The 23,357-nt window shown below is 42.3% G+C and overlaps 1 protein-coding gene across 3 annotated transcripts in view; it reads right to left on the reverse strand.

The window, feature by feature from the left end:
- NUP214 (nucleoporin 214kDa) overlaps window positions 1-23,357 on the reverse strand; it is a 113,239-nt gene that overhangs the window by 70,376 nt on the left and 19,506 nt on the right. For 2 of the 3 annotated variants that reach the window (XM_011931188.1, XM_011931189.1), the window contains exons 12-21: window positions 21,639-22,113; window positions 20,081-20,256; window positions 18,844-18,938; window positions 15,050-15,136; window positions 14,699-14,848; window positions 13,556-13,714; window positions 6,375-6,478; window positions 2,082-2,264; window positions 968-1,053; window positions 779-862 (exon numbers count right to left, since the gene is read on the reverse strand). In XM_011931188.1, coding sequence (XP_011786578.1) covers window positions 779-862; window positions 968-1,053; window positions 2,082-2,264; window positions 6,375-6,478; window positions 13,556-13,714; window positions 14,699-14,848; window positions 15,050-15,136; window positions 18,844-18,938; window positions 20,081-20,256; window positions 21,639-22,113 — 1,599 coding nt within the window. Of the gene's footprint in view, window positions 1-778; window positions 863-967; window positions 1,054-2,081; window positions 2,265-6,374; window positions 6,479-13,555; window positions 13,715-14,698; window positions 14,849-15,049; window positions 15,137-18,843; window positions 18,942-20,080; window positions 20,257-21,638; window positions 22,114-23,357 lie in introns of all 3 variants that reach the window. The other variant, XM_011931190.1, reaches the window with a different exon arrangement.

Raw genomic sequence — 23,357 nt, forward strand, 5'->3', positions numbered from 1 at the left:
TTTTTAGTAGAGATGGGGTTTCACCGTGTTAGCCAGGATGGTCTCGATCTCCTGACCCCGTGATCCGCCTGTCTCGGCCTCCCAAAGTGCTGGGATTACGAGCCTACCATGCCCGGCCTACAGCAAGTATTTTTAACCAACATTGCTTAATCATATTTTTTTCTTCTTTTTTCATAAAAGAATCCTTTTTCGGCAAGGCACAGTGGCTCACACCTGTAATCCCAGCACTCTGGGAGGCTGAGGTAGGAGGATAACTTGAACTTAGGAGTCTGAAAACAGCCTGGGCAATATGGGGAGACTCTGTCTTTTTTTTTTTTTTCTATTATTTATTTTCTATTCTATTTATTTATTTTCTATTATTTATTTGTTTTTTAAAAAGCCTTTTTCCCAAATGCAAACTTACTCAATACCCAAAATCAGAAAAGTAAACCTTCTCTGGCTAAAGCAGAGGCTAGAATCCAGCTCAGGCCACCTCAAACCCTTATGAATCAGTGCCATATAACTTGAGGACTGCAGAAAACAGTGTAAAAGCCAAAACAACTATCTTGCTGCTTCATCAAGTATATATAAGCTGCTTTTTATTCCAATATTCAGATTAACAATAGATTCTGGGGACATCTTCTCTATCCCCTATTAAGAACCAACACACACACACACTTACACACACATACACAGCACCCTAGCTCGCTCTCTGTCTCTCTCTCTCATACACACATACACACACACACCCCACTGCACCCTATCAGTATGTACAGGCCCAGTTACCAGTTCTCTTTACCTGGAGCAGTGGATCTCACTGGTGGGGTCTTCCTCTTGGCCAAGAAGTTTCTCAATTGTGCCTGTTTCATGGGGGACAGTTTAGCTGCAAGAAACCCATAAACCCATAAATGATTAAAACTCAGTTTTTAAGATATCAGCAGCTAGAAGAGAACAAAGGGAGTTAAAACACTGGGAAGGATGCAATTACCTGGTACTTTGGGCAAGGATTTGGTGTGCGATTCTATGGTGGTTTTTAACAAAGCATTGCGCAGGCTTTCAAGGTCACTGTCAAAACTGAAACAGGACAGTGTTACATACAGACCAACTAGGAGCAGAAAGATCTGAGGCTGTCGGGTGTACACTATCCTCCTAAATACAAATGCAAGACATAAGAATATCCCCTATATATAAACATGCCATCTGACCAACTGATAGAATTAATCTAAAAGAAGTGAGATCACAACCATATTATATACCATCTCCACCCCAAACACAACATGATGGTGCCTCAGTAGAAAAAGTAATTAAAATCTACACATTTGGCCTAAAAGCATAAACACAAAACCATTTTGGTAAACTTGGTTGGGCACGGTGGCTCACGCCTGTAATCCCAGCACTTTGGGAGGCCGAGGCAGGCGGATCACAAGGTCAGGAGATCAAGACCATCCTGGCTAACACCGTGAAACCCCATCTCTACTAAAAATACAAAAAAATTAGCTGGGTGTGGTGGTGGGCACCTGTAGTTCCAGCTACTTGGGAGGCTGAGGCAGGAGAATGGCGAGAACCCAGGAGACAGAGCTTGCAGTGAACCGAGATGGCGCCACTGCACTCCAGCCTGGGCAACAGAGCGAGACTCGGTCTCAAAACAACAACAACAAAACCATTTTGGTAAACTCAAGGTGAACTGTCCATCTGCCAGGGTCTGAAAGTCCCCACATTCAAGCAGAATGACAAATCCGGGCTTCAGACACAAGTCAGTCAACTTAATCCTATCAGCTGACTTTCAATCAACCATGACACTATTACTATGGTGTATCACTTGCTGTGATACATTCAACACCCATTTCATCAGTGTAATACTTTACAGACTTAATTTAACTCCCAAACAATCCCATGAACCAGGTTTGTCACCCCCATTTTTTAAGCAAAGAAACAAAGGATCAGAGAGGGTGGGACCCTGACCAGGATCACAAAGGTGAGAGACAACAGAGTCACCTGCACACCCACATCTGAACCACTCTGAGACTACCTCACATTACTCCTTAAATGTTTGTTCATGCATTCATTCACCCATATTTATTGAGTACAAGTCCTCTCTACACCTGTGAATGCTGCTCTGGGAAGGAACAGCCGAGGGCAGGCTCCATGGGGAAGTCTGGTTGTAAAGGCGGAGCTGCTGAAGACTGTCCACCAGGTGATTCAGCCTCTTCCTCTGTTGGTTGATGATTTCCCGGTTATTGGCTAGGGTGTTAAACAGTGTCTCTCGCTCTGGCACAAGCAGGTGCCTGTTGACAACAATGAGAAAAGAATTTATGAATGGTTCCAGTAAAGGAATCTCCCAGTAAAAAACAAACAAACAAGACTACAATGGTAACAGTGAAAATGATAAAATGGAGAACCAGCACTGGACAAGAACCATCAAGAAATTACTAGAAAATAAAAAAGGAGATGAAAGCCTAATGAAAATAACATGGTATGTGGAGAAAACAGCTAGAAACAGGCAGGCCAGGCTTGTAGCAAAGGATAGCATAAATTAGGTGACACCTGAGAGAGGCCCTAGGAAGAAAAGGGCAGGAGTGAGGTGCAAGTCAGGAACAGGGTCAGCTTTCTACTTAGAATTTATCTGTTTTTCTGAATGTAAATTATATCCACTTAAAAACAAAAACAAAAAACAGGTTCACTGGAAGTCTATGGGAGTCAGTTAATTCTTCAGACTATCGTCAAAAAATAGCGGGAGAGCATAAGGTTTAGTATCACGGAGGTAACCTGCCCAAAGAACTAAAACAAAATAGGGACAACAGTAGCTGCCTCTGGGAAGTAGGTCTGACTGCAGAGGGGGACAGGTCTATTTGCTTCTGCTTTTCAGTAGAACTCTTTAAGTTGCTCTGAAATGTTTTTCTGACTGCTTTAATTCGCAGAGGGAATAGGAAAAACCATACAAATAAAAACAAAAGGAATAATCCCACATCAGTTGCAAACCAAATTTTCTTTGCTATGGTATGTCCATACAGTCATGTGCCACATAATGACATTTTGGACAATGATGATACAACGATGATCCAATAAGATTACAGTAGAGCTGAATTCCTATTGCCTAGTGATTTGTGTTACAATTGTCTATAGTACAATTGTACAAAACCATGCTATACAGCAGGGGTGTCTAATCTTTTGCTTCCCTGGGCCACACTGGAGGAAGAATTGTCTTGGGCCACACATAAAATATACTAATGCTAGCTGATAAGCTTAAAAAAAAAAAATAAAAATCTCATAATGTTTTAAGAAAGTTTACGAATTTGTGTTGAGCTGCATTCAAAGCCGTCCTGGGCCACATGAAGCCTGCAGGCCAAGGGTTGGACAAGCTTGCTGTATGGTACTGTAGTCTAGGAGCAACAGGCTATACACCGTAAGAGCCTAGGTATGTGAAGGGGTGGCCTGCCCCTCCACACCTGTGGGCGCTTCTCGTTAGGTGGAACGAGAGACTTGAGGAAAGAAATAAAGACACAGAGACAAAGTATAGAGAAAGAAAAGCGGGGCCCAGGGGACCAGTGCTGTGCTTACAGAGGACCCACACTGGCACCGGTCTCTGAGTTCCCTCAGTATTTATTGCCAAAAAGATAAGGGAGTAAATCAGCAGTAAGGCATACAGATACACAGAGATGTTCCATTTTCCCAGGGACGGGCAGGAGACAGGTGTTTTTCTTTTACTGAGATTTAAGAGAATGGTACTGACCTTCAACCACAAGCAGGCTTTAAGCATTTGCCTAACAAAGCACATTCCTTACAGCCCAAAATCCTTTTAACCTTAATTACCACAGTGATGTTTCTAGCAAGGACAAGATTGGGGGTAGAGTCACAGATTAACAGCATCTCAAATACAGAGCCAAATGGAGTCTCTTAAACTTACTTCTATCTATAATAACACAGTAACAGGCTGACCTCTCTTTTCCCCACAGGTATGTAATAAGCTATGTCATCTAGGTAATAAGTACACACAGTGTAAGTACATTCTATGATGATCATACAATGACAAAATGGCCTAACAATGAACTTCTCAGAACACGTTAAGCAACAAGTGACTCTATGTATATTTTGCCTCTAAACACAAATCACGGAATGAAAAATGCTTGCTAAACAGAAACCTCTGGATTTATTTCCTCTTTTCCCATTATCTCTTTGAGTTCAGGGCTGACTGAACGACTGCCTCTGGTAACAAGGTAGTTCAACATACAATTTTTAAAAGGCATTTCAGGCCAGGCACGGTGGTTCACGCCTGTAATCGCAGCACCTTTGGAGGACGAGGTAGGTGGATTACGAGGTCAGGAGTTGGAGACTAGCCTAACCAACATGGTGAAACCCCATCTCTATTAAAAATACAAAAATTAGGCCGGGCGCGGTGGCTCAAGCCTGTAATCCCAGCACTTTGGGAGGCCGAGACGGGCGGATCACGAGGTCAGGAGATCGAGACCATCCTGGCTAACACGGTGAAACCCCGTCTCTACTAAAAAATACAAAAAGCTAGCCGGGCGAGGTGGCGGGCGTCTGTAGTCCCAGCTACTCAGGAGGCTGAGGCAGGAGAATGGCGTAAACCCGGGAGGCGGAGCTTGCAGTGAGCTGAGATCCAGCCACTGCACTTCAGCCCGGGCGACAGAGCGAGACACCGTCTCAAAAAAAAAAAAGAATTTCAACTCTGCAGAAAGAGAACTCAGAAAAGCCTAAGTAGTAAATCCACAGAATTGGCATAAAGGGAAAAAAAAGCCTGGCTTCTCTTTAAGCATCATGCACTTTCTTACAAGGCTAACTTGTTAATTACCAAAGAGAAATATAACCATTGAACAGAGCAGAATGTACCCACTGCCAGGTTAGACCATTGTTTCCCTTGTGGGAAAGCAAACCATATGGCTGAACATGAATCAGAACCAGGTGTGTGCGCTGGCTCTCTAATGGGACCCCACTGCCCATGGAGACAAGTGCTCCAGTCCACAGGCCACAGGAATCCTCCACGTAGGCAGTGGGGGAGGAGAGCTTCTCATTTCTATCTCCCTATACCTATAAACGCTGGAACTGAGGGTTCTCCAGTTGGGATTTTTAGCCTTTCTCCACATAACACAATGTAATTTATTGAATTCTGCTTACTAAATTATAAGTGTATTATAGTCCTGTCCCTGATATCATACCCAGGTTGTCCCACTGAAAAGTACATCAAATAGACCATTTCTTGGTTTGTTTTCATATAGGGCTAGCTAATCTATTAATCAAGTGTAGGTGTTTCAGAAATCTAACATTTCAGGGCTGATTTGTTTTTCAAATTTCTAATGGGCACTTCACGCTCTCATGGTGCACGGCATTCTATTCCTTGTGGAAAATATGTGGCTTAAAACCAAATATCTAAGGATAAAAAACTACGCTAAAAGGTTTTCCCATTACTTTGCTATCATTCCTCTTATCCTTTTAATTATCCACACTAATTACAAATGTTTTCTCAAAAAGAAAATTTGAAATATACAGAAGAGTATTAAGGAAAATTCTCCTTAATCCTGTTTTGCAGATATAACTATGAATATTTTGATACATCTACATACTTTTGTACCTCCACATTGTTATTAGCCAATATGCTTTTGTCTTTTTACTTATTAAATTTTTATATTACATTTAATAATTATAGCGAAAGTTATATATTCTATACATTTTGTAGAACATAGAATACATATTCAATATATTAAATAATTTATTGGAGAACGTTAGTCAATGGTTACAGGGTATTCTGTAGTTAAGAAAAAAGTGGCCATATTTATTTAGCTACTCCTGTACCTTTAGATAATTAGGTTAAATACAATTTTTCACTATCATAAATCGTATTGCAACATAAACTGTTTTATGTAAATTATTGTATCATTTGTTTCTGTAGAAAAATATTTCAAGTAGAATGACTGTTAAAAAGAATGAACATTTTGTAGAGATTTTCTTTTTCCTTTCTTTTTTTTTTTTTTTTTTGAGACACAGCTTTGCTCTTGTTGCCCAGGCTGGAGTGCAATGGCACACAATCTCAGCTCACTGCAACCTCTGCCTCCTGGGTTCAAGCAATTCTCCTGCCTCAGCCTCCCGAGTAGCTGGGATTACAGGCATGTGCCACCATGCACGGCTAATTTTGTATTTTTAGTAGAGACAGGGTTTCTCCATGTTGGTCAGGCTGATCCACATGCCTCCATTGGTCATTCCTCCATGTTGGTCAGGCTGAACCTCAGGTGATCCACCTGCCTCAGCCTCCCAAAGTGCTGGGATTACAGGCATGAGCCACTGTACCTGGCTGGGGATTTTCATAGGTTCCTAAATCACCTTTGTAAAACGGCAATAGCAATATCTATTCCAAGACATTGCAGATGAGAGATCTCACTCACCTTTGTTTTTTCTTTTGTTCCAGATGCCGATCCCACTCCAAGTCTAGAACATCATTCACATCTTGGACAGCAAATTTCACATACTGATGAAGGCGCCGAATTTCCTATAAGAAAAAAATTAAAAGGCAAATGACTTGTTTTTCTGATAGTTTGGGGGAAAATGTATCAAAACAGTCAAAAGAATTCTAAAATACTTCTATATTAAGAACCATAATGAACAAGGAAATCAGAATAGGTTTTAATACGATTATTAAAATTATATAATTAAAATGAGGCCAGGTGCAGTGGCTCAGGCCTACAATCCCAACACTCTGGGAGGCCAAGGCAGGAGGACTGCTTGAAGCCAGGAGCTAAAGATCAGCCTGGGCAGCAAAGCGAGAATCTGTCTCTAATAATGCATAAAAATAAAAAAAATTACATAAGAAAACTTTATAATTAAAAACAAAATCGGCTGGGCATGGTGGCCCCCACTTTGGGAGGCCGAGGCGGGAGGATCACTTGATGTCAGGAGTTCAAGACCAGCCTGGCCAACATGGTGAAACCCTGTCTCTACTAAAAAGACAAAAGTTAGCCAGGCAGGGTGGCAGGTGCCTATAATCCCAGCTACTCAGGAGGCTGAGGCAGGAGAATCGCTTGAACCCAGGAGGCACAGGTGGCAGAGATCTGGTACAATGAAAAGGGAAACAGAATGGGTGTGTCTGCCTAGGCCCCCAGGGAACAAATGTTCTTAATTCTCATTTCTCAGTTCCATGGTCTGGGAATTTTCCATTCCATTCTGGTACTCAGTGCATCCATTTAGATTTTGCTCCCCCACCCATAAAATTAACTGTAATGGAGACAAACAGTGCTGAAAATAATTCTAAGCCTATCTATTCACAGCATAGAACCTGTAAGTCATCTTCCCAGTTGAGAAATACTCATTTGTTCACAAAAGCAAAGAACAGTATTAGCACTAAAAACTGAACCTGCCATTATTTAAAATTTTAACTATTTAACTTATTATAGGCCTGCAATAATTTTATTTAAATTTTGGGTGACTGTTAGCCTTCTTGGCTATGCAACTTGATTCTCAAAAATTAAAAACAGGCCACGTGGCTGGGTGCTGTGGCTCACACCTGTAATCCCAGCACTTTGGGAAGCTGAGGTGGGCGGATCACCTGAGGTCAGGAGTTCCAGAGCAGCCTGGCCAACATGGTGAAACCTCGCTTTGACTAAAAATACAAAAATTAGCTGGGCATGGTGATGCACGCCTATAATCCCAAGTACTTAGGAGGCTGAGGCACAAGAACCACTTGAACACAGGAGGCAGAGGCTGCAGTGAGCTGAGATCGCGCCACTGCACCCCAGCCTGGGTAACAGAGCAAGACTCTGTCTCTCAACAAAAAAACAGGCTGGGCATGGTGGCTTACGTGTGTAATCTCAGCACTTTGGGAGGCCAGAATGGGTGGATCACTCGAGGTCAGGAGCTTGAGACCAGCCTGGCCAACATGTTGAAACCCTGTCTCTACTAAAAAGACAAAAATTAGAGCTGGGTGCAGTGGCTCATGCCTGTAATCCCAGTACTTTGGGAGGCCAAGGCAGGTGGAGCACTTGAGGCCAGGAGTTCGAAACTAGCCTGGTCAACACGGTGAAACCCCATCTCTACTAAAAATACAAAAATTACCCGGGTGTGGTGGTGCGCGCCTGTAATCCCAGCTACTCCAGAGGCTGAGACAGGAGAATCACTTGAACCTGGAAGGTGGAGGTTGCAGTGAGCTGAGATCACGCCACTGCACTCCAACCTGGGCGACAGAGTGAGACCTTGTCTCCAAAACAACACAGAAAAAAACAAAAATTAGCTGGGCGTGGTGGTGCATGCCTGTAATCCCAGCTACTCAGGAGGCTGAGGCAGGAGAACTGCATGAACCCAGGAGGCAGAGGTTGCAGTGAGCTGAGATCGCACCACTGCACTCCAGCCTGGGCAACAGAGCGAGACTGTTTCAAAAAAACAGAAGGCCAGACACAGTGGCTCACACTTGTAATCTCAGCACTTTGGAAGGCCAAACCAGGAGGAGTGCTAGGGCCCAGGAGTTCAACACCTGCCTGGGCAAAAAAGCAAGGCCCCATCTCTACAAAAATTTTAAAAATTAGCCAGGTAAGTCCGGGCACGGTGGCTTACGCCTATAATCCCAGCACTTTGGGAGGCCGAGGTGGGCAGATCACGAGGTCAGGAGATTGAGACCATTCTGGCTAATACAGTGAAACCCCGTCTCTACTAAAAACACAAAAAAATTAGCTGGACATGGTGGTGGGTGCCTATAGTGCCACCTGCTCAGGAGGCTGAGGCAGGAGAATGGCGTGAACCCGGGAAGCAGAGCTTGCAGTGAGCCAAGATCGTGCCACTGTGCCACTGCACTCCAGCCTGGGCCACAGAGAGAGACTGTTTCAAAAAAACAGAAGGCCAGACACAGTGGCTCACACTTGTAATCTCAGCACTTTGGAAGGCCAAACCAGGAGGAGTGCTAGGGCCCAGGAGTTCAACACCTGCCTGGGCAAAAAAGCAAGGCCCCATCTCTACAAAAATTTTAAAAATTAGCCAGGTAAGTCCGGGCACGGTGGCTTACGCCTGTAATCCCAGCACTTTGGGAGGCCGAGACGGGCGGATCACGAGGTCAGGAGATCGAGACCATCCTGGCGAACACGGTGAAACCCCGTCTCTACCAAAAAATACAAAAAAAACTAGCCGGGCGAGTTGGCGGCGCCTGTAGTCACAGCTACTTGGGAGGCTGAGGCAGGAGAATGGTGTGAACCCGGGGGGCGGAGCTTGCAGTGAGCTGAGATCCGGCCACTGTACTCCAGCCTGGGCGACAGAGCGAGACTCCGTCTCAAAAAAAAAAAAAAAACAACAACAACCCCTTTTACAGCAGCTGCAAAAAATAAAAACCAAAAACCAAAAACAAACACAAAACCCCAAACTTAGGAATATACCTAACCAAGGAGGTGAAAGACCTCTACAAGGAAAACTACAAAACACTGCTGAAAGAAATAACAGACGACACAAACAAATAGAAACAACACAAACAAATAGAAATACATCCTATGCTCATGGATGGGTAGAATCAATATTGTGAAAATGACCATACTACCAAAAACAATTTACAAATTCAAGGCAATTCTCATCAAAATACCATCATCATTCTTCACAGAACTAGAAAAAAAATCCTAAAATTCATATAAAACTAAAAAGAGCCCACACAGTCAAAGCAAGAATAAGCAAAAAGAACAAATCTGGAGTTATCACATTGTCTGACTTCAAACTATACTACAAGGCTATAGTCACCAAAACACCATGGTACTGGTACAAAAATACGCAGACAGACCAACGGAAAAGAATAGAGAACCCAGAAATAAAGCCAAATTCTTAGAGCCAACTGATCTTCAACAAAGCAAACAAAAAACATACAGTGGGGGAAGGACACCCTATTCAACAAATAGTGCTGGGATAATTGGCAAGCCACGTGTAAAAGAATGAAACTGGATCCTCATCTCTCACCTTATACAAAAATCAACTCAAGATGGATCAAAGACTTAAATCTAAGACTTGAAACCATAAAAATTCTACAAGATAACATCAGAAAAACTCTTATAGAGGTTGACTTAGGCAAGGAGTTCATGAATAAGAATCCAAAAGCGAATGCAACAAAAAGGTAAATAGATGGGACTTAATTAAGCTTCTGCACAGCAAAAGAAATAATCAGCAAACAGAAAACTCACAGATAGGGAGAAAATTTTCACAAACTATGCATCTGACAATGGACTAATATCCAGAATCTATAAGGAACTCAAATGTATCAGCAAGAACAAAACAAACAATTCCATCAAAAAGTGGGCTATGGACATGAACAATTCTTAAAAGATACACAAATGGCTGACAAACATACGAAAAAACGCTCAATATCACTAATTATCAGGGAAAAGCAAATCAAAACCACAATGCAATACCATCTTACTTCTGCAAGAATGGCCATCATTAAAAAATCAAAAAATAACAGATGTTGGCGTGCATGTGGTAAAAAGGGAATACTTTTACACTGCTGGTAGGAATGTAAACTAGTACAACCACTACAGAAAACAGTATGGAGATTCCTTAAACAACTAAAAGTATCTACCATTTGATCCAGCAGTCCTACTACTGTGTATCTACCAAGAGAAAAAGAAGTCATTACATGAAAAAGACACTTGCACATGCATGTTTACAGCAGCACAATTCGCAATTGCAAAAATATGGAACCAGTCCAAATGCCCACCAATCAACGAATGGATAAAGAAAATGTGACACACATATATAGACTACTACTCGGTCATAAAAAGGAATGAAATGATGGCATTTGCAGCAACCTGGAAAGAGCTGGAGACCATTATTCTAAGTGAAGTAACTCAGGAATTGAAAACCAAACACCATTTGTTCTCATTCATAAGCAGGAGCTAAACTATGAGGATGCAAAGGGATAAGAATGATACAATGGAACGGGTGCAGTGGCTCACACCTATAATCCTAGCATTCCGGGAGACCAAGACGGGCAGATCACTTGAAGTCAGGAGTTCAAGACCAGCCTGGCCAAAACAGTGAAAGAGGATGCAGTGAGCCAAGATCACATCACTGCACTCCAGCCTAGGTGACAGAATGAGACTGTCTCTAAATAAATAAATAAACAGAATGATACAATGGACTCTGGAGACTTGGGGGGAAGAGGGGGCAGTAAGGGCTAAAAGACTATACATTGGGTACAGTGTACACTGCTTGGGTGATGGGAGATCAAAATCTCAGAAATCACCACTAAAGAACTTATCCATGTAACCAAACACCACTTGTTCCCCAAAAATTATTGAAATTTTTAAAAATTAAAAAAAAAAAAATTGTGGATAAGGGTCTATGTCCCATCTGAAAAAGAGAAAATGTAATTTAAAAAGAGCCAAGCTGATTCAAGAGAAGTAGAAATAACCTTAGTAGCAAATGTAACTTTCAACTCAATACTTGATGACTACAGAAGGCTCTTTCCTTTGATCTCTTCAGATATAACCACACCTCTGTGTTAGTTGCTGCTGTTTCTTTGGAATGCCTTCCCAATTGTGTCCACCTGCCAAAAACAACTATTCTTTTAAAGCCTAACACAAATACTTCTTTTCTCTGGCTCAGCTGCTCCCTCACCTGTGGTCTCATAGCAACATATTCCACACTACATTTACATGTTCATCTTTCTGTCACTTACCCGACTGCAAGAATTGTAAACCTGCATGAACTGTAAACCAGACTCTTGAGTACGAGCAGAGGCTCTTGAGTCAGACTGCCCAGGTTCAAGGTTTCAAGGTTTATTAGTGGTAAAACCTGGGCAGTTTCAGTTATCTTGGTTTCATCATCTGTGCATTGCCCACAGTAAACACTCAATACATGCTAACCAGTATTACCTACTTAGCACCATGAAAAAAGAAAATTATTCCCTTCTGAATAAGCGTCCCCCTAAAGCTGTATGCTTTCCTCTTAGTTTGTTAATAGAGAAATAGGTGGAAAGGCACGTAGGAAGAACATGTAGCTAGGACGCAGAGTGGATGCCTGTAATTTGATGAGCAGTAGGCAGGCAGCACTCTCTCGCTGAGAGGTAATAGGTAGAAAGAGGACGCATCAGGAATACCAGAGGGCTGCAGACCACAGTACGGGCTCTGCAATCTTTGTTGAAGAAGGAACCTTTCTTTTTTTTTAATTTTCAGTAAGTTGACCAGGTGTGGGACAGAAACACTGAGGGACAATAAAGCTTGCGGCCTCAAATTATCTGAGGCAAGAACGATTCATCACACCCGCAAACCCCACAGATGTCATGAGGAAACCAGAAATGCCAGTGAACCCTTCCCGCTGGAATTCCAGACAAATGTGAGATAGCAGAAGAGAAACCCCACACTAAAGCCACTGACACAATGATTCGGTGTAAACTAAAAGATGGAAAGCAAAATCCAATTAGCGAAAGCAGAGATTAAGAATAATTAAGAATGGTGGCTCACACCTGTAACCCCAGAACTTTGGGATTACAAAGGCAGGAGGATGACTTGAGCTTAGGAGTTTGAGACCAGCCTGGATAAGGTAGTGAGACCCGATTTCTACAAAAAATTTAAAAATCAGCTGGGTGTGGTGGCACACATCTGTAGTCCCAACTATGTGGGAGGCTGAGGTGGGAGGATCACTTGAGCCCAGGAGGCTGAGGCTGCAGTGAGCTGTGATGGTGCCACTACACTTCAGCCTGGGCAACAATGCGAGACTCCATCTCAAAAAAAAAAAGAATTCAAGAGAAAAGCTAAAGTGTGGCATACAGAAAAGAGCTCAGGCAAATGGAGGTTTCAATTCTGGTTCCCCTTTTCCTAGCCAACATGACCTTGGACAACCTACTTAGCCTATGAAATTTAATTTCCAGTTAGCTGTATAATGGGGCTACAGGGACCAGTAACTCTTACCTTGCAGAGCAGCTGGCTTTGAAGGCTAGAAATAATGCGTAAGAAACACCTAGCAGATTAAATGGCACTCAAGAAATAGTTGCCACTTTAATAACTACTATCTATAATTCAACGTATAAATATATGTTTCAACAGGGTACTCTATATTAAGCTTAAGGTTTAATAAAGAATTTTGGCCAATCACACCTATAATTCCAGCACTTTGGGAGGCCAAGGCAGGAGGACTGCTTGAACCCAGGAGTTCCAAGACCAGCCTGGGCTGGGCAGCATAGTAACACCGTGTCTCTCCAAATAAAATATTAAAAATTAGCCAAGTGCGGTGGCACATGCCTGTGGTCCTGGTACTCAGGAGGCTGAGGCAGGAGGATCACGTAAGCCCGGGAGGTCAAGGCTGCAGGGAGCTGTGATCACACCATTGCACACCAGCCTGGGCAACAGAGTGAGTAGACCCTGCCTCAAGAAAAAAAAAAAAAAAATTAAAAAATCTATTTTTTAAATGAAAAAAATTATATAATTACATGAAGTGCAGTTTTTTTTTTTTTCCACAGTTAAGGAAGTTTATGGGAAGTATGATAAATTATAAGCAGAAAATCAACAACTTCAAAAAGAGCCATCATCCAAATCTATATGCAAAAAGAGGTAGCAATTGTTACATGAGTTTGTTTTTAAATCTTTTAAATAGATTTACACAGATCTCCTACCTGAAGCTGAGCTTCACTCTTGGGATCCAGTGGTCTTTTATAAAGCAAATGCAGATAACCAGAGTCACGATTTCTTTCATTTTGTTCTCTGGCTTCCTCAACACCAGCAAAGCCCTCAAGTAAAGTTGTTTTCAGGCTACTTATATCTCCATGAAGCGACTAGAAAAAGTACAATAATGTGTTGATACAGAAAGTTGTTAAGTCCAAACCTTTCTGTTTGGATCAAAGAAGGTGGTGTTTCTCAAACACTGAACACAATGAACATATGAATATACTTAACTCATGTAAAAAAAGAATTTAACTGTTTAGAAAGACACTAATGTTCTTTTTTGACATTTATTTTTCATCTCTATTAAAAAAATACATTCTAACGATTGAAAAATGCAGAAAATACAAAAAGCATGGGCAGCAGCTCTAATACTACTATGTGAAGATAATTACTGCTAACACTCTAAAGAACTTTCCTCTTTCCAAACATGCTATTTAAGACCCGAACTCTGGAATCAGACAGTCTAAAGCAGAATACTGGCACCACGACTTGCTAAGTGGGTGACTTTTGACAAATTTACCTAAGCCTCAGTTTCCTGACTTGCAAAATAGAGACACTAACAGTATGTATGACACAGCAAAGTTGTGGAGGATTCAGTGAGATAATACAAGTGATGTGTTTGGCACAGTTCCTGGCACACAGTAATAAGTAGTAATAACAGTAACAATAATTAACACTATTAACACCAAATATTTAATATTTTCATACTGCATATGTCCTAAAATATCCTTTTTAAAAAATCTAACACTTTAAGATAGTAAAATTTCAAATATACCTAAATTAAATTAACAACTATAATAAACTTTATGGAGTGCATAGCATGTGTCAAAGGGGTAGAAACTCACTCCACCTTATGGATGAGAAAACCAAAAAAATAGAGTAACTAGGTTAACTTGCCCAAAGTCACATAATTTATTAAGTGCTGAAGGTAGGATCTGAACTCAGGGATTCTAGGCAAGCTACTCAGTCATGTTAAAAAAACAACAACACTGGTGGTCCTTGAAGAAATAAAGTAAATACACCCATGGAGTATTAGGAGAAAAAAAAATTGTTAAATGCAATTCAACTCAGGAAAAGTATCCATAAACACACACCTCTGTGGTCTCTTTAATCTCCAAAAGAAAGGTATGCAAGTCATCTGATTCTGTTCGCAGCATCTTCATTTCCTCAGAAGTGCCCACTTGGAAACAGGCTTTGGAAGTTCGGGCTTTTAACTCTTCCAACTCCTTCTGAAAGTGTGCAATCTGTAGAAGCCACAAGTGAGGAACTACTCAGTCTGAAGGACAAACAGTAATCTCACTGCTACTGTGCTTACTAACTGCTCAGACTGCTGGGATGGGTCATGCTTCAGTGCTAGAATGAACTAGTCATATAGGGGTTGGCACTCTGACCCATTCAAGTCTGTCAGCTACTTCCAGAAAAACATCCTCAGGAAGCAAATTTACCTCCTCCCCAATTCCAGCCATCACAGGATCTGAATCTTTCCACTGATGTCCCTGCTTTTCTGCAACAGCAGGCTGAAGTGACTTTGCCTGAAATGGAAGGCAAAAGGTTTAAAAATTGATCCTATACAAGCCATAGCTGCTTTTTATTTATTTATTTTTTTTTTGGTGGAGTCTGGCTCTGTCGCCCAGGCTGGAGTGCAGTGGCGCAATCTCGGCTCACTGCAAGCTCCGCCTCCTGGGTTCACACCATTCTCCTGCCTCAGCCTCCCAAGTAGCTGGGACTACAGGCACCCGCCACAAAGCCCGGCTAACTTTTTGTATTATTTTTTTTTTTTAGTAGAGATGGGGTTTCACCGCGTTGGCCAGGATGGTCTCGATCTCCTGACCTCGTGATCCACCAGCCTCGGCCTCCCAAAGTGCTGGGATTACAGGCGTGAGGCCCCGCGCCCGGCCCAAGCCATAGCTTCTATACGCAATTATATCAGTGCCTATTATAGGGAGTGGTGCTCCTGTAACACAGCATTGTTTCTTCACTCATTCTAACGAACCCTTACTTATAGGATCTCTACTTTGTGTAAGGCAGGTTCTAGACAGCACAGATAGAGGTGAACAAGTAGATGAGGGCCCAATTCTCATGGAACTTATCTCCTACTGGGACACGCTAAATAATAAAATATAAACACATCTGATAATTTCAGTTGGAGAACAAACAGGAAAACATAAAGAGAATAAAAGAGGGCACTACTTCAGATGAGATGGCCAAGAAAGCCCTCACTGCGGGCTGCCATCTGAACTGAGGCTGCAAGCAGAAAGCAAGCTATGGGATCTGCAGGAAGCACCTGCCAGGCAGCAAGAAAGGGAAGTGCAGAGGTCTCAAGGCAGGAGAAACCTTGGCAAAGAAAAAAAGTAAACACGGGCTCTGTGAAGTCAGGGCAGACGCTGGAGAGGGCAGGGGTGGGGTCAGGAAGGCAGGCCAGGATGGGTCATGTAAGGTCACTACAAGGAGTTTGGGTTCTATTCTAAAGGTGCTGGAAAGCTACTACTGGTGTTTTAGGAGAGTTTAAATCTCCTTTATGATTTAAAAGATCTCTCTTGTTGCTATCTAGAGTGGGGATAGCAGAGAGAGTAGTCGAGAGGTTAACAAGGTGAGAAGTGGCAACAGCTTGACACAGGATGCTAGCAGGGGGACAGAGCTGTGGCCTTATGACATGTGACACAGCAGAGGGTGGAGCTGACAAGACCTCCTGCCAGCCTGGACTGGGGACAGGTACCATTGAAGAGAGGGATCTAGGATGCTTTGGGGCTTGGGGCTTGTGCAAACATCTGGTTTTTAGTGCTACTTATTCACTGGAAAAGGACTAGCCTCTAGATGAGACAGAAATCAAGAGTTCTGCTTTAAAGATGCTATAATTTGAATTGCCCTTTAGACTATTTGATACTTACAACGATTAACACTAAAGAGGTCTTAGACTGCATCAGCATTCATTAACAGCAAACATTTATCTGACAAACACTGTGTGTCATGCATCATGCCACAAGCGTGAACTGTGACCTGGGCACTTACTATGTACCCAGTACAGGTGTGTGTTAGGGTAGGAGAAGGGTTGGTTAGGGGGACACAGAAAGGAAAAGACATAACTCTTGTTCTCAGGGCACTCAAGTAATCACATGGGAAAGAGACATACAATTCTCTTTACATTACACCATAAAAATAAACTGAGATGACGGACTACAAATCTAAATATGAAAGATAAAACAATAAAGCTTTTAGAAAAACATCTTTTTGACCTTGAAATAGAAAATGATTTCTAGGCCGGGCGCGGTGGCTCAAGCCTGTAATCCCAGCACTTTGGGAGGCCGAGACGGGCGGATCACGAGGTCAGGAGATCGAGACCATCCTGGCTAACCCGGTGAAACCCTGTCTCTACTAAAAAATACAAAAAAACTAGCCGGGAGAGGTAGCGGGCACCTGTAGTCCCAGCTACTGGGGAGGCTGAGGCAGGAGAATGGCATTAACCCAGGAGGCAGAGCTTGCAGTGAGCCAAGATCCGGCCACTGCACTCTAGCCGGGGCGACAGAGCGAGACTCTGTCTCAAAAAAAAAAAAAAGAAAAAAAAAATGATTTCTAAAACATGAAAAACATTAATCATAAAAGAAGAAAAAACTGATATACTCGCCGGGCACGGAGGCTCACACCTGTAATCCCAGCACTTTGGGAGGCCGAGGCAGGTGGATCACGAGGTCAGGAGATCGAGACCATCCTGGCTAACACCGTGAAACCCCGTCTCTACTAAAAATACAAAAAATATTAGCCGGGCGTGGTAGCAGGTGCCTGTAGTCCCAGCTGCTCGGGAGGCTAAGGCAGGAGAATGGCATGAACCTGGGAGGCAGAGCTTGCAGTGAGCTGAGATGGCGCCACTGCACTCCAGCCTGGGCAACAGAGCCAGACTCCATCTCAAAAATAAAATAAAATAAAATAAAATGATATACTCAACTGTATTAAAATGAAGAACGTGTATTCATCGAAGAGACCAAAAAGACAATGAATAGACAATTCACAGTGAGAACATATTTGCATTGTATGTGCATGTATGCGTGTGTATTCAAGGAACTAATTCTTAAAAATCAGAAGGAAAAAGCCAGGCAATCCAACAGAAAAATAGAATAAAGACATGAACAGACACAACATAAAAGAAAATATTCAAATGGCCAATAATCATATTTCAAAAAGCTCAATTTTGCTAATCATTAGAGAAATACAAATTAAAACCACAAAACAATACAACAAAAGATGAAAAATACCAAGAGTGGCAAGTATGTGGAGCAGCCAGAAGTCTCATACACTCTTGGTGGGAATCTACTAATGAGGAATACATGCAGAGTCTATGATACAGCAATCTCACTCATAGGGATACACCCAAGAGAAACCTGTACATGTGTTCACTGAAGACATCACTGGAACGGTCATAGCAGTACTACATACAATGGCTTAAACCTGGAAACTACTCAAGTGCCCATCAGAGTGGAACAAATACTTGTAATATAATCACACAATAAATTCCATACAATGACATGGATAAATCTCACAAACATAATGTTGAACAAAGCAGCCAGATATAAGAATACATAATGTACAATTCCACATGATAGGAAGTACAGGCAGGCTAACCTCATCTATGCTATTGGAAATCAGGAAACCAGCTACTCTGGTACTGATTAGAAGGGGACAGGTGAAAAAGAACTCTGGGGTTCTGGCCTCCACCTCCCGGGTTCAAGTGATTCTCATGCCTCAGCCTCCCCAGGAGCTGGGACTACAAGTGCGCCCCACCACGCCCAGCTAATTTTTGCATTTTTAGTAGAAACAGGGTTTCACCACGTTGACCAGGCTGGTCTCGAACTCCTGGCCTTAGGTGATCTGCCCGCCTTGGCCTCCCAAAGTGCTGGGATTACAGTCGTGAGCCACCGTGCCTAGCAGGGTTCTTGTAAAATTCTGTTTCTTGATCTGGATGCTCGTTACCAAGGTATGTTCAGTTGGTGACAATTCACTGAGCTGTACAAGTATCATGTGTACTTTTTTCTATGTGTATTATACACGAATAAAAAATAAAAATAGCTAAATGGCCTTTATGACTATACAAGTATTCAAACCTCGCACTTTGGTATTTACTATCACATAGTCCCAATTACTATGTCCAAGGTCTGAATTCTAAAACATGAAAATTTATTTTATTCAAATGTATGCTTGGGGCAGTAAATTAATAAACGCAAACATCACAAGCTGAATTTAAACACACCTGGGGAGAGCCTGGCTTTGCTGCTGGAGGGGTTATCCTGGGTGACTTCTGTACCATTGAGGGCACAGCGCTTGGACTGCCCTGAGCAGGTCGTCCTGCTTGAAAAAGAAGTCAGTTAAAATATGTAGCATTTATTACCTTTATTTCTCCTATCACAAATGTCCTTTCTCCAAATCTAAGAAATCAAGTTACACATTGCCCCTGGGCCCACTTTCATGATTTACTTCAAAGAGTGATGACCACCAGCTGCGCTAGCCTTTGTTCTAAGACAATGAAAAAAAAATTAAAATTTTAGGAGCCAGGTATGGTGGCTCAAACCTGTAATCCTAGCCTTTCGGGAGACTGAGGCAGGAGGACTGCTTGAGCCCAGGAGTTTGAGACCAGCCTGAGCAAGATGGCAAGACCCTATCTCTATAAAAAATTTTAAATATTAGCCGACGGTGGTGGTACATGCCTGAGTTACTCGGGAGGCTGAGGTGGGAAGATCACTTGAGCCCAGGAGGTAGAGCCTGCAGTGATGTGCCTGGGTGAGAGAGTGAGAGTGTCTCAATACAAATACAGTCACTGCAGGTACTCTCTCTTCTGTGCTTCTTTTTTTTTTTTTTTCCTCGCGACAGAGTCTCACTCTGTAGCCCAAGCTGGAATGCAGTGGCACGATCTCAGCTCACTGCAATCTCCGCCTCCTAGTTTCAAGTGATTCTCCTGCCTCAGCCTCCCGAGTAGCTGGGATTACAGGCACCTGCCACCACACCTGGCTAATTTTTGTATTTTTAGTAGAGATGGGGTTTTGCCATGTTGGCCAGGCTGGTCTTGAACGCCTAACCTCTGGTGATTCACCTGCCTTGGCCTCCCAAAGTGCTGGTATTACAGGCGTGAGCCACTGCACCCCACCAAACAATTCTTTTGCCTGTGTTTCTTAAAGAACTGTTCTGTAACTGCTCTTCATGGAGGGCAGACTCCACATGAAAATAAATGCCTAAGAGCAAGACATGTTCTTTGAATCATTAAGTACACTTAGCTCCATAAGAAGTGTCAGAGAGAAGCGTGGCAGCATTTAAGCCAGAGCAAATCTCCCAATTCAGAGTATGAAAATCACAGCACATTAATCATTAATGCATGATACAGGAAGCAAGAAAAAATAACCTTGTCCAACTATGTTAGTAGGACTCTTAACACTTAAAACTGTTAATCTGAGAAGGCAGGGCTGAGGTCTAAAGTTGTCTGTTTAAAATCATACCTGATGGTGAGGGCAAGACTGAGGACTTCAATGGCACGGAATTAGGTGATGCTGAGAGAGGCGTGGGATGGCTGAGTGGTCCAGAAGCAGCTGGCTTGGAGGCAGAAGAGAATGGCGGCATCGAGGGTGCGCTCTGGGAACTACTAACAGGAGCAGAGGTAGCCGTGACAGTAAACCTGAAAAATGGCAGCCCCAAGGTCTCAGAAGAGCCTGCTAGAAGATTCTTTTACACTAGCATGAGCAATGTCATAAAAAGATAACTTATTATCTTTTATGTTAACTTACAAAGATAACATACATTTTGCCTTCAGGAAACATAAATGTTTAGCTATTTCTTATAAAAGGTGAAAGCTGCAAGGAAATATTTCTCTTATTGTCTGTTTATTTAGGAATTAATTATTCGGGGAAATATCAAGTACTTAACTTGAAGACAAAACTAAGTTTATCACAATATGAAATACCAAGTTGATCATGATATGAAATGCTATTGTTTCCAGCTGAGTTTTAAACATGAGGTGGGACACAATTATGCTCAGGACAGTTAGTACTTTCTCTTACCAAGGAAATTACTGAGAACTCCTTTTGAGAGTGAGCACCTTCTCTGGGGAGTGAAAAAGGAAGAGGAATGCAGGTCACTGTCTTTGGGATACTTATGGCCTAAAAGAAATGTAAAGTTGGCTCCACCTAAAGAGCAAACGTCTGTAGACAATCTAAACATCCAGCATTAGAAGACTGGTCAGATAAACTATCGTGCAGCCAGCAAAATGGAACACTATGTAACCCTTAGCATGAAGTGGATATGTGCCAGTTCAGTACTAACAGTAACTGTGGCGGCGGCACCACCACTACAGCAACAACAGATAGGACAGGCAAGCAGGGAAAAAGCTGGTAGTACTTATATTTGGTGGTTATCTTGGGAGGGGTTACAAGATATAAGGGACTGTTCCCTCAAAAAGCTTACATTCTAGTGGGGAGAAAAGAACAAGCAGATAAAAAAGTAAATAAATAAGAAATGAGTGAGCTGCAGGACCCAGATCTGGAGGAAACTGGATACCAACCTAAGAATTAGCAGTGAGCAGCCACGGGACTTCATAGGGACTGTCAAGCAGAAGAATCACCTAACGATTTACAGTGTCACAAGATGACTTTGTGGCTGTGTAGATAGCAGTTCAGAGTGAGTTAGGGGTAGACACGGGAGGAAAAAAGACAACAAGGGATTCATTTCCCTTCCAGGATGCATATTCTGGATTGCTTCTTTTTTTAAAATAATATTTCCAACATTTGTAATGTAAAAAAGCAAAACAAATTATCTGAATATAAATCCCTAGTAGTCAAAAAAAAAAAATAAAATAAAATGCTAGCTAAGAGACATTTCTGGACTCTATCCACTGATGAAATGTCAGCTTTTTATGTTGGCTGAATTTCTGTCATTTGCAAGTATTACTTTGGGTAAAAAATTCTACTCAGTAACTCCTCTCACAGCGACTCTACTTCTAGCAAATAACATCTAATATTTCTACTCAACCCACAGAAGAATCAAACTTTAGAAGTGACTTACTTTTCACTCAGGTTGACTTTGACACCAGAGGTTGAGGGTGGGAAGGAGGGCTTCACTGCTATATTTGGAGCAGACACACTTGGCACTGGTGTACTTTCCAGGGTAGGCTTAAAACCAGATGATCCAAAGGAGAATGAGGCAGCTGATGGACCTGTGGGAGACGCTGCAGGGGTGAGGGCTAGGGAGGCTTTAGAAGGGGGAACAAAAGAGAAGGTTGATGGGCCAGGGCTCAGGGCTGCTTTGGAGCTGTCAGAGCCACTGGAATATGAAGACGGCTCCCCAGTGACACTAGCAGATGACTTCAAGGATGAAGAACCAAAGGAGAACACAGTGGGGGCTCCACCAGCAGGAAGCAAAGAAAAAGTGGCAATGGGAGCAGCAGGTGACGAAGGTGGCAGAGAGGCAGAGGCTGCAGCTGCAGAAGCATCCAGTTTCTGTGGGGCTTGAGAGGAGGTCGGGGTAGTGGGAGTACTTCCTGCAGTGACAAAAAAGGAAGGAAAATGTTAACACCGTAACAGTGAGGTTGACATAATAGAAAGAAAGTGGAAAAGAATTTGTGGTAGAATGAAGTCAGGAATGTTACCAGTTTAAGAAACAAAAAGAACAGATGGGAACACAGTTAATACTGGAGTTTTCAGGTGGCATGAGATAAATGAAACTGAAGGAAAACTAAGAAAAGACATTAGAATAATTGGACTTCATGGACTTCTCAGTGCTACTATGGCACACAAAACAATTTAGTCACTGCAACATTTCATTAACAACTGGGAAAAAGTTTTAATTCAGACTTCCACCTTATTTCACTAAAAGTAATTCCAGATAAATACACACAGAAAGTCACACAAATATTGGCTGGGCGCGGTGGCTCAAGCCTGTAATCCCAGCACTTTGGGAGGCCGAGACGGGCGGATCATGAGGTCAGGAGATTGAGACCATCCAGTGAAACCCCGTCTCTACTAAAAAATACAAAAAACTAGCCGGGCGTGGTGGCGGGCGCCTGTAGTCCCAGCTACTCCGGAGGCTGAGGCAGGAGAATGGCGTGAACCCGGGAGGCGGAGCTTGCAGTGAGCTGAGATCCGGCCACTGCACTCCAGTCTGGGCGACAGAGCAAGACTCCGTCTCAAAAAAAAAAAGAAAGTCACACAAATACATGTATCTCAAAACAAAGGAGACAAATTGACAGATGTTAGGTCTCAGAATCTGACACCTTGATAAATTTAGAAGTGACCAAAAAAAAAAAAAAAAAAATCACAAAGGGAGAAGGTTAAGATTTGTGTAAAAAATAGCTACTCAGGTATCATAACTAAATGGTAATGAACTAAAAAGATCCATAGCAAATGACAAATAAGATGTTTTCTATTTTTTAAAAAGCTCATACAAATTGAGATTTTAAAATTTCAGAACTAATAAACAGGGAATCTAATTCACATAAACACATTTAATCTCTCTCATCAAAGAAATATAAACAAGGTACATTTCTAATTTGTCCTCTAAATTATAAGAATTTAAATACATATAACCCCTTATGTTTGGATGGGTAAAACAAGCCTGAAACTTTTTATCACTGGTAGGTGACTAGTAAGTTTTTTAAAGAAAACATTTTGGCATTGTATAAAAAACCATAGCGGTGGCTCAAGCCTGTAATCCCAGCACTTTGGGAGGCCAAGACAGGCGGATCACGAGGTCAGGAGATCGAGACCATCCTGGCTAACACGGTGA

The sequence above is a fragment of the Colobus angolensis genome, unplaced genomic scaffold (genome assembly GCF_000951035.1).
Source record: "Colobus angolensis palliatus isolate OR3802 unplaced genomic scaffold, Cang.pa_1.0 Scaffold9, whole genome shotgun sequence".
NCBI lineage: Eukaryota > Metazoa > Chordata > Mammalia > Primates > Cercopithecidae > Colobus > Colobus angolensis.